Below are 16,186 nucleotides of genomic sequence, written 5' to 3'. Positions count from 1 at the left end.
AATTATATTAAATATTTGGTCAGAAAAAAGCCTTTATCACAGAGATATGATTCTATATGGACAAATTCACACCCATAGTTAGAAACTCCACTCAGTAATGCCTAAATTGCCAATGTTGTTGAGTTTGCTGGTGAAGACTTAAGGGGTTCTTTATTTTGGCTGAGCTGCTGGAAAGTAAACAGGATGCTCATTAGACGAGCATCATCACTGCAGCAGGCTGCAAAGCAACATCTGATAAACTGTACTCCTTTTTCTAGAATAATAATAGCCTGGCAGTAATGAGGTGCAACCCAGTCACGTAATGTAATGTTCTGCACAGCCATTACCACAATAGGGTACATGCCATGTAGCCACGTGTTTGAGAGCCAACACAAACTTTTGAACTGAAATAAACATTTCTGGAAAATGTAGTGATGTTAAATTAAGAGTGAACGTGAGTGGAAAAATACGACAATGTCAGTGAAACAGATGCTAAACAACCAGTGATGTTTAGTATAAAATATTTATTGGTTTGAAAGTGTAAAACTGCATATGAGTAACCAATAAGCAGATTTTCCTTTTCACACAATTAAAACCACCTGAATAGCACAGGATCACATGTTCAGGCAGATCTTGTTATGGCAAGTGTAGTGCCATGAAACATTTAGCACAACACTCTCACCACAAGATAATTTCATCCTTTGACAAGGCACAGTTGTAAATAATTCACCCTGGTCCCACAACTCCACTCAGATAAAGCTGGGCTCCTGCCCACTGAGACCTGCAGGAGATCAGACAGAAATATCTCCACAGGTGCTAGAACATGTCGCTGAATGAGTCTGAATCGCCTTCGATAGTGCTGATAGTAGGAGACTGACTGTCCCTTTGGTCTCCTCCTGTTTGTTGAGTGCCTTCAGCTCCTGTAAGATAAAATGGAAAAAGTTAATTCATAATGTATCTCAAAGTGTGTACAATATCAGAGCAGTGTGAGGGTCACCAGTTCAATACTGAACTCAATTTACTGTATTTGGAATTTCATGTATCCTCCCTGTGTCCATGCTGGTTTCCCCCCAACTCACAAAAAACATGCCAGCAAAGACAACTAATTCCCTAAATTGCCTTATTGGGTGCCAGAGATTGAGTGCCATTATACAAAAGCTTTATTTTTGCCTTTTATGCAGTGTTCTTGAAAGGCTCCAGATCCACTATGACCTTGAGCGGCATAAAGCAGTTACTAAAGATGAAGGAATGAATGAATGATGAATAAATAAGTAATATTGAGAAAGCCAAGCTTAAATGATAGGGTTGATGGATTAAACTGGTTTATCACAATTCATCATATTACGTTTGTGTCGTTCCTCAGGTTTGACCACGAATTTGTATTAGCCCAATTTTTAGATATTTGTTTTACTACACAAACAACGTTTATGGCTGTTTATGGCACCTGCTCATCTTTCCACCACTGCTATACAAGCTGTAAAACAACTCTTTCAAGAGGCTAAACAAACAGACATCATTTGTGTGGAGGAGGCATGACCTGGAGGCCACGCAGGCACTTAGCCTGATCAGTAAAGCGTATACGAATGGCACAGCAACAGTTGAAGCCAGTATGAAAAGAGAGTGAGCCGTGTGACTGCAGACAGAATCCAGTGTCTGAAATCAGCTCTGATGTGGTAGAGGCTGTTACATGGTGACAGCTGTTGAGTGTTTTACAGGCCAGAAAAGTCCCCTTTAACATATCAACATGCTTTTAAAAGACTCCTTGTTGATGTTTTAGAAGTATGAGACAATCCACACAAGATGCCTAAAATTAGATGATCTAATAAGGTGTCGAATACATTAAATTTAATTTAAGTTAATTCTCACTCATTAGATCTTGTGCACTGAGCATATTGCAATTCAGTTTGAGACAGCACAGATTTTGCCAACCAGAAAACACTGGCAGGGAAGCAAGAGGAAATGGTTAGAGCTGGAATTATTCTTGTAAAAATAATTAATTTATTGGATGATTAGGAAATAAAGAAAGCATAATGAATGTAAAGACAATTTTGCAAGCATGTATAAAAAATAGTAATGATGAAGTTCAGGGAGCACACTGATAAATAAAACACTGATAAGCATGAATATTTTTGTGAAGTGTATTCAGCATGACATGTTTGTGTTCCTCAGCTCTGTTATCCAGGATATATCATACTTATGCATAGCAGATCTCTGACACCTTTTTTTTTGCTTGCACGCAAAAATAAACAAACAAACAAACAAACAAACAAACAAACAAATAAATAATGCGGCCAGCAAACCACAAAATATCTGGTTGGTGCTCTGCATTTGGTTCAAGTCAGGGTGAGTTCTGAAATTGGTCAGAGATGTCATCTAGTCAAGCGATATTAAATACTACATAGATAAAAAGAGATCTAGAGGGATTAATAGGAAAAACTTCATACTGTATAAAGACGTTAAAATGGCAAACACGGTAACTATACCCAGACAGCATGGCAAAGACTTCAGAAATGTTTAAAAGCTGAAACCAACGTAATTCCAGATCTATGTCTTTGATATAAACAAGGAGGGAGTGTGAGAAATGGTATTGGCAGATGGTTCAGAAGAGAGTAAGGCCTCCAGGAAACACAGTCCACCAGCCATGAGCTACACACAGACCTGTTTGCAAGGAGCAGATTTACAAAGTTCAGGCCTATTTCGTAAATGAATATACTGGGGCAATAAACAACAATATCTAATGTGACTACAGCACCTCAGGGTGAAGGTGAGAGTGGGAAACGCTGTGTGTGTGTGTGTGTGTGTGTGTGTGTGTGTGCTTATGAGTAAGAAGGATAGAGTGAGTGGGTGTTGGACTGGTGAAATCAGAACTCTTTGAAGATTGAAATAGATGAAAACAGCCTTCAGCTCTTCAGATCCAAATCGGCTTGATAATGGTGACAGGGAGCATTAACTAGCATTCAATAAAATAGGCATAAATATGTTTCTAAAGATACCTTTATAGCTCCATTATAGAGACTATCATATAATGGAATGAAGGAGGGAGAGGAAGCTTATTGTTTGAAAAGATTTCCCAGTATCACTGCTTCAAAGAGGAGTCTCTTCCCAGGCAGCTGCTCACCTCTTCAGCTAGCTCTGGCCTTTTTGCGGCTCCTCTCGAGACCGCCGTGACGCCCAGTGGCCTGCCAAGTGTTTGAAGTCTGAGTGCAAAGGCAATGATTTCACTTTCTATGTGGGCCTTAGCAAATATTCACAGCTGTGCGGAAGGAACTGAACAGCACAGCAAAGACATTCAGAGTAAAGCAAGCAGACAGACACTGCTGAGAACGGGGCGTCCTCGGCCGAGGAAGAGACCAGACACTTTAATAATTCTAAGATGGGCTCTCTGCTTTTCTAATTAGGAATGTGCTTATGAGTGTGTTTTGAAGTCATGCTAAAACTGAGAAACATTTGTTTCCATTTTTCTTTTAAACTAACTCTAGAAGCAGCTATTCTGTAAACTTCCATTTGGAACAATAGGCCAGATGTTCACCCAGTTGTGAACCTTTTGTGGAGAAAGGAATTACATGTATACAAATTTTATGTAAACTACGAACAGATAAAACTGCAACTAATCATTATAGATCTTTACAGACCACAATTAATCATCACAGTCCATGCTGTGCGATGAAAAAGAAACAGCCCTCTTCATGTCATGGTATCCTAAAACCTTAGCTTTACTTGAGTATTTTGTTGCCTGTATTTTTGGGTCCTTTAACTACTATTAACTTCAGGTGTGAAGATGGTATCCAGACTCTTAACTATAAGGGCTGCATAATGTCCAGGACCTGGGGGGGCAACCAAGTCGAAACCATGGTTGTCCCCCATCATGCTGAACAAGTGGATGAGATGCCTTGCATCTTAAGAAGTTATATAGCTGGGACATAGGCTTCCTGTTTGTCCTCATATGCTGTATACAAGCAGTTATTATGATAGACTTTCTCCTAGAGATATGAAAATGCTTCTTCACAGAAAATAGATGGTAAGTGCAGTGTTAAATTGATTCCCATACTTTTACTGCTATTAGGAATCTCAAGGTTGTCTTTGAAGTGGCTGTGCAAATATAGTCTAATGTATGCCAGCGCTCTGTTTGAAACTGGTCAGGATTTAGATCGAGGATACGACATGCCATTCCTTTAAATCAAAAATAGATCGGTGCTGCACCCACTTTGCATCAAACAGCAGAGCCAGACAATAATGAATATAGAAAAAGATGTGCTGCAGATATCAAAAGATCAACTTTCAAAAAATGTTATCAGTATTTACAAGGCATGTCTGTGTGCATTTGTTTATTTCAGAGGTCGAGTCATTCTATCCCTTTCCTGATCATACACCTGTTGACATGAAAAGCTGCTCACAATTTTTACTCGTATCTCAAAGATATTCATGAGCAATTTACACACCTCTATTTTTCTCCAGAATTCAAACAAACAGAATTATATATGCCAAAATGGACAGAGAAGCTGGTACTGAGGTTTCATTCAAAAGGCCAGGTGGTGAGAATTTCTCGTCTGTCAGCATAACTTTTAAAAGTCACGCTTTGGATAAAAAGAAAAGATAACGCAGGTCAAATTGTCCAACTACTGGATGACCTTGAGGTGAGAAATTCCAGGTGCAACACCAAGAATAAAAGAAGACAAAGAATGAAAGACATCAGCAACAGCTGGACATGTTTCAAAGTGGTAGAGTACGAGAAAGGTCTGATTCAATCCTGCAAGTGTGTTTAATATCTGATAAGACACATAAGCTTTCTGTGAAGCTTTCCATAGTATTCTCTCTAAAGACACCTGCAAACACTTAAGCATGTTCTCCACCCTGTTCCAAGCTTTCAGCGCTGACAGATGAGTCTACCCCCACTCTCACTCCCCCCCCCCCCCCTCACACTCTGCTCTTCTTTCTCCTCCTTTCTTTTCCAGCTTCTAGGGTGGGAGCGCAAGTGTGTGTGGGATTGTGGCATAAGACTGTTTAGTGCACGTTTAGAGTTAAAGCCTGTGGAACGTTCCTCTTTAGGTAGTGTTTGGTGGACCCTTTTTGTTGTTGTTTTAACCAGAGCTCAAAGCTGAGAGAACAGTAAATGACGACAGGCGCTGTGCTATGCAAAAACAATAAAAATGAGAATGAAGTCACTACAAGAATGACTTTTGCTGGAAAAACATGTGAAAACAATCAGGACATACCAAACTATTTACAGAATACCTTTATCCATGTCCGCAATGCAGACAGCTGTGTCATTTAATTCTGAGAAAAAGATAAACAGACATGGGATAAACACACTAACTTACTGAGTTAAAACATTAAGCAGAGCACAAAGTGGTTAAAAATTGGCACCAAACACAAAGTTTCTTTGTAAAATATCAGTTTTGAGGTTTGCTCCAAAAAGGTATCTCAGGAGGAATCTTTATTTCCTGTTCCAGAGTTCCAAAGCACAAGGTGAAAAATACAGGCCAAAGCTTAGCATAGAAAGTCACAAATCACACACACACCTATCACCTTCCCTAAAGGCATAAGTAGCTATGCAACAGAGAGACCTGCTCAAATTTACACTCTTCCTACTGCAAGCCAACATCAAAACATATCTGTAAACTCAACTCAAGAGACTAGAGCATACAAGAATTTGTCTTGAACTTCATTTAAACTCCCTACAATCATGAAACATGATGGATTCAGTGGGCAAAGACCATGCTTCTGCTTTCTACTTATACTGGAGGTATTATAGGTATTGTATTGGAGCAACATACAGATGAACAGAAAGCTCTAATATGGAAAGCAGATTGTGGGCAGTGAAAGAGGTAGTGCAGTCTACAGGGACAAAGCATAGAGCTGCTGCTTGACCAGACAGGTAACAATACATTGGATGTTGATACTCCACAAGAAGTGACCAATTCGTTAGCTGTCTAAAAGAATTCAATCTGGTTCAAATTGATTTAACAGTGCTTTGGCTCAGCGTATTTACCCAGAGATTACAGCATGGTAAGAAGATAGAGTGCAAGAACATGCAGAATATATCGAAGTTTAAACTGTAAGTGAACATGTGATATGGGCCTCAACAATATATTATCTTGAACACCTCATTTGGAATTGAATTTTGTTGAAAAACCATCGGAAAACTATTTGGAAAAACTTGAAGTTTTTTCTGAAGGCCTCTACCTGAGCAATGGTAAATGCAAATGTATTGCACCTACTTAGTAGTCCAAGACCAGCATCTAATATGAGAGGTAGGAGCAATGGTGGAACAGTATGGTGGAACAGGGAGAGAAGGAAAGAGTCAGGTCATACCTAGAGTACTGTGAACCGATCAAACTCACCTAACCCCTAAAGACAGATTAAGTCAATCAAAGATCTTAATGTCTCACTAAACTAATCCTATTCTCCTTGCTTGTTTACATCACTGATGGGCAAAACTGTATGGAGCTCTTATTGAGCCATTGTGTTGCAAAATAACCACCACTTCTTTTTAACCAGGTTCTACCTCTGAAACTATAGAGGGGTCACAATAACAAGAGCGTTAATTGAAAGTCAGGGGTCATGACCTTTCGATATATGGCCACACAACCCCACCCAGCTCCCCGGAGAGGAAAGAGGCTGCACTAGGTTAGAGGGAGAGGGGCTTACATTTAGTTCAGCACCAGAATTTTGTGGAAAGTCCCTTCTGTCCTCTAGAACTCACTGATAGAGGTATTAGGGAAAGGCAGCTGTGTGAGTGGAAAACTCCAGCATGAGGTGTAAACATGATTTGCATTTAGCCAAAGAGTGCTTTCATCCACCCCTTCACTTCTCTTTACATGAGCTCACAACCATACGGAGAGTGTCATGAATGGGAAAGTGTCCCTCAAAGATCCCTTTATCTGGAGATGGACAAGAAGGATGTATGTAGTGTTGGCTTCAGATAGAGTGCAAACCATGCGTGAAGGACCAGAACTACCACGTGGAGGGCTCAGTGGCCGAGGCCATGCCCTCGTAAAACGAGGTCAAGGAGTGGAGGTGGAGAGGGTTAGCCAGGCCATTGCTTAGGGTCAGAGACAGTGAAGGAAGAAATCTTATCCATCTTCATCATGAGGGAGGGGTGGCTTGTTTAAAAAGGGCCCTCTATGAGACAGGTAGTGTCAGTGTCTCTTCAAAGGTCAGTCATACTATTTCTGGAGAGCACAAGCCATGTCCCAATACTTCTTACAAGTCAGAGTCTGGAAAAGACATTGAAATTCCCTATGCATGGATTTGCTGACTGATATTTTGAAAGATATTACTTGAGCAGACAAAATAAGCCTAGCCTGAGCAGCAGACTTATATAGTGGCATCATTTATCTGTTGTAACTCTCATACATCTACCTAGTCTCTCAAGGGAAAACCAAACTCTGCAGTTAAAGGCTTGTGAGCTATAGTTTTGGCAACATAGCGTAACAGGATATTCAAATATAAAACCTTCCACCCTTAATACTCAGCATGCCTTTTTTAATAGGCAGTCCAATGCATTTAGCAGAAGTGAAATCAATCAGTTCTTATAGAGTAACATGCCAAAATGGGGCCACTCACCGAGCACTGCTGTAACCCACCGCTTTGTACTAATGGTTATTTTTAGAGAAGTGGGTTGTGTATCCCAAGAGGATCTGAGGGACCTTCAGAGACCAGGCTTCAGAAAAGATGGAGCAAAAAAAGAAAGATTTCACACAGAGCAATTTCAATAAGGTCAAACCCAAAGGTGAAATGAATCTGAAATCAAGTGAGGGCCTAAAATGAGGCACAAAGCAACTTTTGAGAAATATACTTTAAAGCAATAAATAATCCATATTAATAAGCCATTTAGCAAAAGGTCATAGTCTGCTTTGAAGAACACCACCAAACCAGGAACAATGCTAAACCCAAAACTGAATTACATTCTATAAACACCACCACTTCAGACAAAAATCCCAATGTGTTTTTATTGTGCACTGTGAAAGACTGTTTGGAGACAGGAAGAAGAAAACGACTTAAAATAATTCTGCTTGTGAGAAACTGGACAAACTGCTGGGGGACCGATCATAATTATGATCAGACCACACAGAATCTTGTTTAATCTCTTTTCACCACTTTCAATTAAACATCACAGATTTCATGTAACTTTTATAATCGTCTTTAGCCAAAACCTATTTGTTTATAATACATTTATAAATGAGATGTTATTCAATTCTGACAGAAAAACACAAATATGTCAATGAAATTCTAAATGGTGAATAGCATCTTTTAGCTATTTCTGATGATTCTTTCCGTAGCATTCAATGACTTTGTCCTGTAATGAGTGTACCTCAGGTATGACTGGGAATATGTATAAGCTATAATCAGTTGAGAGGAGAGATGGAAATGAGGATCCATGGGCAACCTGCCCAGCATCTCAACCATCTGTGAATAGGGGTGCATCTGTTCATGGAGCTCTAATTATTAGCCATGGGGAGGAATGGGAAGGAGAGAAATATTTAGCATCGAGCAATATGCCAGGTATTTGCTTCTGACTGATACATTTTTGTGCAATTATTAATGTAAAAATAGTATTGTGCATTCAGTGTGAAATGGTATAGGACCAAGTTGTTGTTTAATAATGTTTAGAAAAGAAGGTGGGGACCGTTAGAATATGCAAGTATAATCCTTAGAACAGAAACGCATGGGTCAGACATTTAGTCCACAGTTAGTATATATCCTCTAAAAACAGCACTGAGAAGCATTCAGTGGACTTTTTTAACAGAAGAAGTGATATTCACAAGGCTAAAAATATATTATACAAGCATGATGAGGTTGGGTGCTGCAGCAGATGCATTAAAATGCCCCAATCAACCAATGGTTCATTCAGCATACAGTTATTTCATCCCTTGTAAAGACTAAATCTAATTATGAGCCAGATGCTACACTATCAACTCAGGGCAAGAACCCATTTTAGCCTCAGTGTTCAAAGCTATTTAATTACCTATGATAAAATCTCAATGAAGTCTACTGATGCAATGATCCAATATATTCAGAAGGTTAGACTATTATTTAGACTATTATCAAAAGAAGATGAGGGGTGCATTTGACATTGACACTTGTTCATCATTATTAACGTTTTAAAAATAAAAAATACAAACAATGAGAAACACAAGTAGAAATGGGTGTAATAGATATACAGACAAAGGGAACAGAAAAAAATAGTCTTTAAAATGGCCTGGCTAATACGGTAGAGCCAGAAACAAGATGCGTTCACATGTGCAGCCAATCCTTTTTCCACTAGATTTCACATATCTGTAATAACCATTCAGGCTTTCATATGTACAACTTCTGTATTCTCACAAATGCTTACTGAAAAACCTACTAGAGGTAATGTCAAATCCAGAAAACTCGAGACAAGCCCAAAGAGTGATGCGAGGAGGGACAGTTACAGTAGAGGTTCCTAGTAGGGGGCTGTAGCTTGCTGAAGAGCTGGGCATATGTGACAACGCTGATGGATTCAAGATGCTGGTGTGAGCTGTGGAGAATTAGACTTGTGCCAGAGCTGTGACGGGGCCGAAGCCTGTTCCACACCATGAGGAAGATGGTGAAAGAGTGAGAGAATAACAGTGTGTGTAAAGAGAGAATAATAAAGTCTGTGTTTTTTGTCTGGGCGTGTGTGAGGGGGAGGGAGAGAGAGAGGGAGAGAGATTTATAATAATGTCTATGATGAACAGAGAAAGAGTGTGTATAAGAGAGCAAATATGTGTGTGTATATGCTAGAATGAGATAGATAGATAGATAGATAGATAGATAGATAGATAGATAGATAGATAGATAGATAGATAGATAGAGAGAAAGAGAGAGAGAGAAAGAGAGAGGTGTGTGTGTGTGTATATGTGTGTGAGAGAGAGAGAAAGAGAGAGAGAGAGTGTGTGTGTGTGTATGAGAGAGAGAGTGTGTGTGTGTGTATGTGAGAGAGAGAGAGTGTGTGTATGTGAGAGAGAGAGAGAGAGAGAGAGAGAGAGAGAGAGAGAGAGAGAGAGAGTGTGTGTGTGCATGAGAGAGAGAGTGTGTGTATGTGAGAGAGAGAGTGTGTGTATGTGAGAGAGAGAGAGGGAGAGTGATAGAGAAGATTAGTTGGCAGTGAGTGAAGGTCTGATAGAAACCAGATGAGGTGAGAGGGAAATGAGAGAAACAGAGCTGTTTGGGACAAAAGAAAAACAGCATTGGTTTAAGTGTAAGGAGGCCTCACTCCCTTTATCCACAAATGCACCTCTCTCATATAAACTAGCCTAAAATTCTGAACACACTTCTGCACTGTGCAAGAATGAAGAATAAATCTATTGCACTAGCATATGGCACAGGTTTAACACACACAGTTTCGCAGGTATAGGCTAAGGGGGCTAATCTACTCAGTGGATCATCCAATAATACTTTAGCCTTTAATTACACATTTACCATTAAAAATATTATATTTGGAATATAGTAATAGTTGGCAGCCTATTGAAATACCGCAGGCTACCACTAGAGAATAGCTTGCCTTATCTGATATATTATTTAATATACTTTTTAAATAGAGGCATTTACAGATCCAATAATTAATGTTGTGCCATGTTTACAGCAAGTATAGTACATGTACAGAGGCATGATGACAGTGTAGAACTTTGGAGAAGGATGGGGAATAAAAGAATGAGAAAGAAAGGGTACATTTAGTTCTCCATATTTAATAACTTTTTTAGGATTTGGGATGTCAGTTGTTTCCACTAATACGACAGCGCTGCTTAAATCTGGTCAGAAGGTGCTGAATATTTGTGACAGTAGTCCAGCCTGTAATCCAAATGAATTGTTATAACAGTTCATTCAGACACCCTTATATGGCGCACATTCTACATAACTGAAGGCTGCTAATACACTGAGTAAAAATGGAAAAAGAAAAAAACTATAACCATTGACATGATAACACTTTCTGTATGGTTTACGGAATTAGCTGCCAGTTTCAGTGCTTTATGGAAAGCTTTCTGCCATGGGACAGTTTTAATGACAGATGACTTTGTAATGGGGAGTTAGGAGTGTGTGATTTCTAGTTGCTGTGTAACGTGAAAGCTGTGTTAATTTCAAGAAAGAACAAAAGAGGCTGTTAAGGAAGCTATAACAGTCACAAGTGTTCTACAACAAGAAATGTAACTATAAATGGTTTGTAACATACGACACGGTTTTTATTATTAATATATAATTAATAATAGTAATAATAGATTTATATATTAATCATATATAAATATATTAATATTTGTAATATTTGTAATATTTGATGACAAATCGCTGACATGAACAAAATAACACTTATTATATTATTGTGTAATAATTCACACACACACACACACACACACACACACACGTTTTATTCTTTCATAACTGATTGTGATAATGTTAAATAGCCAGGGTGAGCTTTCACCACTTAAATGACAAGCTTCCTATTCATACAGTCTGTTAGGTTGAACACTGTGGTGCTATATTTATTTCAAATCTAAGTGTGATTTATTTTGAATTATTATGCCAAAGAATGAAATGCTTGAAAGAATCCTTGCTTTCTCTTAATTCATATCAGAGTTTTCAGTCCCATGCAAAAAAAATCTGATCATTTTCATTATTTTGTAGCGCTATATAGCAATAATTAATTCATATATTCCGTGACTTTCCCTTTTAGAGAAAACTTCAGAGAGCCAAAACAGCGCTGTCAGGAAGCTTGATGCACATCTGTCAACATATGTAGGCAGAAGGTCTCTAGTCTCAGCGCAGCTCAACTTCAAACACAGCTCAGGGCACAACCTCTCCAACCGAGGGCTGACTGTAACAGGAGAGCTTCCATTAAAGCTGCACTTCTCCACCTGGGACAGCAGAGCCAGGACCTTCTGGCGTGTGGCTTAGCATGACAGCCTGGCTCTGCACATCAAAGCCTCCTGTTCGACGGATAAATCCATGCATCTCTCTGGATGAAGAGGACTCAGGATGGCGGGGTGAGGGCTATCCAAACTCTCATTCACACTCCAAATACCATATTAGTTTCAGAGGATATCCCTCTCTCCTTCCTCCTTTCCATATGCCATTCATATGGCTTATCACTATATCTAATAAAGCAGAGACATCTCTTTAAAGAGGATAGAAAAAGAGTGACGAGATGATGAATATAATACACCCCAGTGGTAGAAACATCCATCCATTCATATGCACTGATTGATAACTAAGTACTACTTGATGTTATGATTGAAGAAAAATGGTGCACATCATCCTGCATGGACTCAAAGAAGACAAATGCAAAATTAAAAATGGGAGCTCTCTTTTAAACTATAAAAAAAAATGCAATAATGATTGCATTTATTAATAATGCATAATGTAAGATTCGGCAATTAATATTACATGCTTTTTACTTGATGGAATGGAATTCTCACTTTTTTGTAGATCTGCTAAAGTAAGCAAGTGTGGTTGCAATTTGCCTTAAACTCTCTGAGGGCCATGCATATAAACATCAAACGTGCAGAATTCCTAACAGACACAACAAAATATATGTGATCTGGAAGAGTAATGTTGAATGCCTGATGCTTGAGTCTTCATGCTCTTAGCCCTCTGCAGCTGTTCAGAAAGAGACAGGGCACTACAGCTGGGCAGGCTGACATCAGCTTCTCACGGATCTTCATCTTACAGCAAATGACTGCACTGGGCTTGTTAAAATCAACACAACTGAAAACAGCACTTGTAGTTTCAACCTTAGATCGAACTTCTAACTTTAAGCCGTACAGCAGAATCCGGCATTATCTTAAAAAAATGGCTAAAGACTCACCTCTTCTGTGAACACTTTAGTAATAATAATAATAATAATAATAATAATATACACAAGCTCTATTTACACTTCTACTCTGTGCACTTCTTGTATGGTAGCAGTACTATTGTCTTCTGCTTGATAGGTCACTTTGCTGGTCGTTTTTGACAAAATAATCTGCTAAATGTAAATCTAAATGTAAATAACTAGCTGTTAAATAACACAAGCATTAGTAGAGGACAGAGACAGCACCTCCTTCCTTCCATGACATATTTCCTTAAATTTATCTTTAGTTGTTAGTCTTATTTGGTGTAACTTTTCTAATTCTTTTCTCACGGAACATGTTCAAGTATTCACACAGCCAACAAAACTCTATATAGTGATGACATATATATATATGCTCATATGCCCATAACCACCTTGATGTGAAGCATGAGTATGTTAGAATTTTAAAGCCATTCCCCGAATAGCAAATACCAGCTTGGTACTATAAAAAAAAAGTACGATGAGTTTGGTGTATATTGCACCTCATAAAACATATTCTGCAAGTACGGTATGTTATGATTTTCTTTCAACATCTCAAAAGCAGCATTCCAGAGTTTTACTACCTCATGGCCCTCCCATAGCCTTCGGAAGAGTCTGAAGTGGCTAAACCGCTCTGGAGAGTGTCCTGCTACTGACCTGAAAAACTAAAGTGAGGTGTGCAATCACTCTGTAACCATCTGTGACAGCATCTGTGATAATAAACATGAACTTGACCAAGCTTCATGCCACACACACACACACGCACACACAGACACGCACACACACACACGCACACACACACACGCACACACACACACAGTCAAACCTCAGTGTACAGGGTACTTAACATCCTGTCAAAACAAGCATTTAAGATAATAATCTGTGGAGACGGCACTGCTGGTCTACAACAGAGATGGAATGACAAACAAAATCCAAAAGATCACGCTTCTTTTTCAGAGTGCGTTACAGTTAACAGGTGTGGGCAAAGACTGAGAACCCAAGTTGAGAAATGGATCCTAACCATCTGCTACTAAATATTTGGTGTCTATTATATTGTTGAATTTAATCACTTCATGCCTTTGGGTGATTTTGAACAATAGTGTTTAGCTGTTTCATGTAATGCCATGGGCTTTATAGGTCAGCATAAAGGCGAACACTTTCATAGTGCTTTAATTACAACTCTTAAAATTATAATTATAATGCTGGAATTATAACTCCAGGCACATTCTTATCTCACCATTTTTAATCATTTGTTAAAAGAAAAATCATATTGTATATATATATATATATATATATATATATATATATATATATATATATATATATATATATATATATATATACACACACACATACAATATGATAGCACTAGAGTTACATTTTCCAGAAAATTCACAATGTACAATTGCACTGGGGAGAAAACATGACATGCGGCCAAATCTAAGAACGAAGGGGTTGGATGTTCCTGACATTTTTAATGTCTATGGATATTTCCCAAAACAGACCAAAGAAAATATTTTCTCAACACACAGCAGTCAGCAGTAATTCCAGATAAGCCTGTGTTTGTCCACTGTTATGTTTAGCATGAGAAAACCTTTCTCGCCATTTTCTCTGTTGTTTTAAGTGAATGGCATCCAGTGGACATGCTTCTCTGGCTTTGAGAGCAAGCAGCAATCTGGAGTCAAAACAATTAACAAAGAAAACATTTCATGACATTTGGGCAATAAAATGTCCATGATGTTTTTTTTTTTAATAATTCTATGATTTGAAAGCAATATGAGGCTTAGTCTGACAAAAACCGGATTGTTTATTCTGTGTTATTGCAGAGGTTTTGACCTATAAATTCCAAATACTGGTGCTGATTGGGGAATGGATGAATGTTTGTCAGAAAGACCAGCTTTGGATTGGTTTTGTTTACTTTGTCTGGTGGGGTTGATTATTGTTCCTTTATTTCCTGTTTTAATAGGAAAACACAGTACAATCCTAGATTTAACTTTAGACTTTTTCTCATCCTGTCTGCAGAGCACCAGGGGCCCAGGCAGCGTTGACAAACATACACCAATAGTGTCAACAGCTCTCTGCAAAATGCGGCACAAGGGAACATGCCACGTTTGTACTTCAAGCTTTTCAAGCATGGATTCAATTAAGAGATTACACTAGACATTTAATCACTGTAACAAAGTGCTTGTGATACTGATCAACAGTTTGTTACTTGACTATAAATCTGTATTGAGTCAAAAGTACAGTGCTTCATTGCTAGATTCATGTATACAAACCAAAAATGGATTTAAATATTGGCCAGCAGCCCTAAGAAGACAGGCATCCAGTTTGGACTATGTAAATAATCCTCTCTCATCTTTGTTTAAAAGGACCTCCAAGAGAAGAACCTAGTGCTGGGAGACACTGTGTCAGCTTGGGCTTTGGCCCCCTTTGTTTGTGCAGGACTGTTGCTGACGAAGAAACATGAGAGGGTCTTCTCCCTGCTGGTGCAGAGGAAAAATATTCAGAAATGACTCTTCTACAGAGCCATCTCAGTGTTAGAGGGCAGGCTGGTTTAAGACATGCCAAAATGTTGAATAGATTTCGCTTCATTTTTAGAGGAAGTGAACATTTCAAGCACATGCAAAAACTCTACCCTGAAGCCACAGCTAGTGACATGTACATGTGCATAATTTTACCTAAATAATGAAATCCGAAACATTATCTAGGAACAAAAAAGCAAATGGAATTCACCATATGTAAATCAAGCTTAAATAAAGGCAGCTTTAGTCACGCCATTATAACAGTGAAGAGCCTGAAGAAGTGACAGTGGGGCCAAGCACTAGAGCATAAATGACGGTGTCAGCATAAGCAGCACTGCTGTGACACAGTATACATCACACTTATCACCAATGCTTGCATTAATAAAGAGCTTGCACAGCACAAATGACTGAAAACTTTTTAATCGGCATGGGCTAGTAGAGGTAACTGTGGATCTGTCTGCACATACATGTGTGTTTGTACCAGTACACCTCCCTTCCTGTTCCACACACAAGGTCCATATTTCAATACTTCACACAGAGCAGCCTTGTGTCCTCTGATTCCTATTTGGGCCCCAATTTCCCATTTACAGACCATAAAATTTTATTTTTACATTTCAATACAAGTGGGTGTATGCAAATCATCTGAAAAATCAAGCAGTAAAATTCCTGTCAAATTTCCTATATAAGGTAACTACCAATGGAATAAATGTGAAATGGTACACAACAATAATTTTCATAAATCTGCTGTCTGACATTGCTGTAAGCTAATATTAATTTATTAACCCTGTGCACACAAAGCTGATTTCTCCATCCTATAATCATGCCCAGTCTACCAGCTCCAGACCCTCATTATATAAGCACATTTAATTTACTTTTTCTC

The 16,186-nt window shown here is 38.6% G+C and overlaps 1 protein-coding gene across 7 annotated transcripts in view; it reads right to left on the bottom strand.

The window, feature by feature from the left end:
• Positions 1-483: 483 nt before the first annotated feature.
• The window catches only part of kiaa0586 (KIAA0586 ortholog), an 82,726-nt gene continuing 67,023 nt past the window's right edge, over positions 484-16,186 (bottom strand). For 4 of the 7 annotated variants that reach the window (XM_060879617.1, XM_060879616.1, XM_060879618.1 and 1 more), the window contains exon 32: positions 14,579-15,264. In XM_060879617.1, the coding sequence (XP_060735600.1) occupies positions 15,137-15,264 (128 nt within the window). In that variant the 3' untranslated portion in view covers positions 14,579-15,136. Of the gene's footprint in view, positions 900-14,577; positions 15,265-16,186 lie in introns of those variants that run through there. The other 3 variants (XM_060879613.1, XM_060879615.1, XM_060879614.1) reach the window with 2 other exon arrangements.

Source organism: Tachysurus vachellii, chromosome 10, assembly GCF_030014155.1.
Source record: "Tachysurus vachellii isolate PV-2020 chromosome 10, HZAU_Pvac_v1, whole genome shotgun sequence".
Taxonomy (NCBI): domain Eukaryota; kingdom Metazoa; phylum Chordata; class Actinopteri; order Siluriformes; family Bagridae; genus Tachysurus; species Tachysurus vachellii.
Note: the sequence above shows the minus strand (reverse complement) of the source record. Positions and strands in the feature narration are given on the sequence as shown.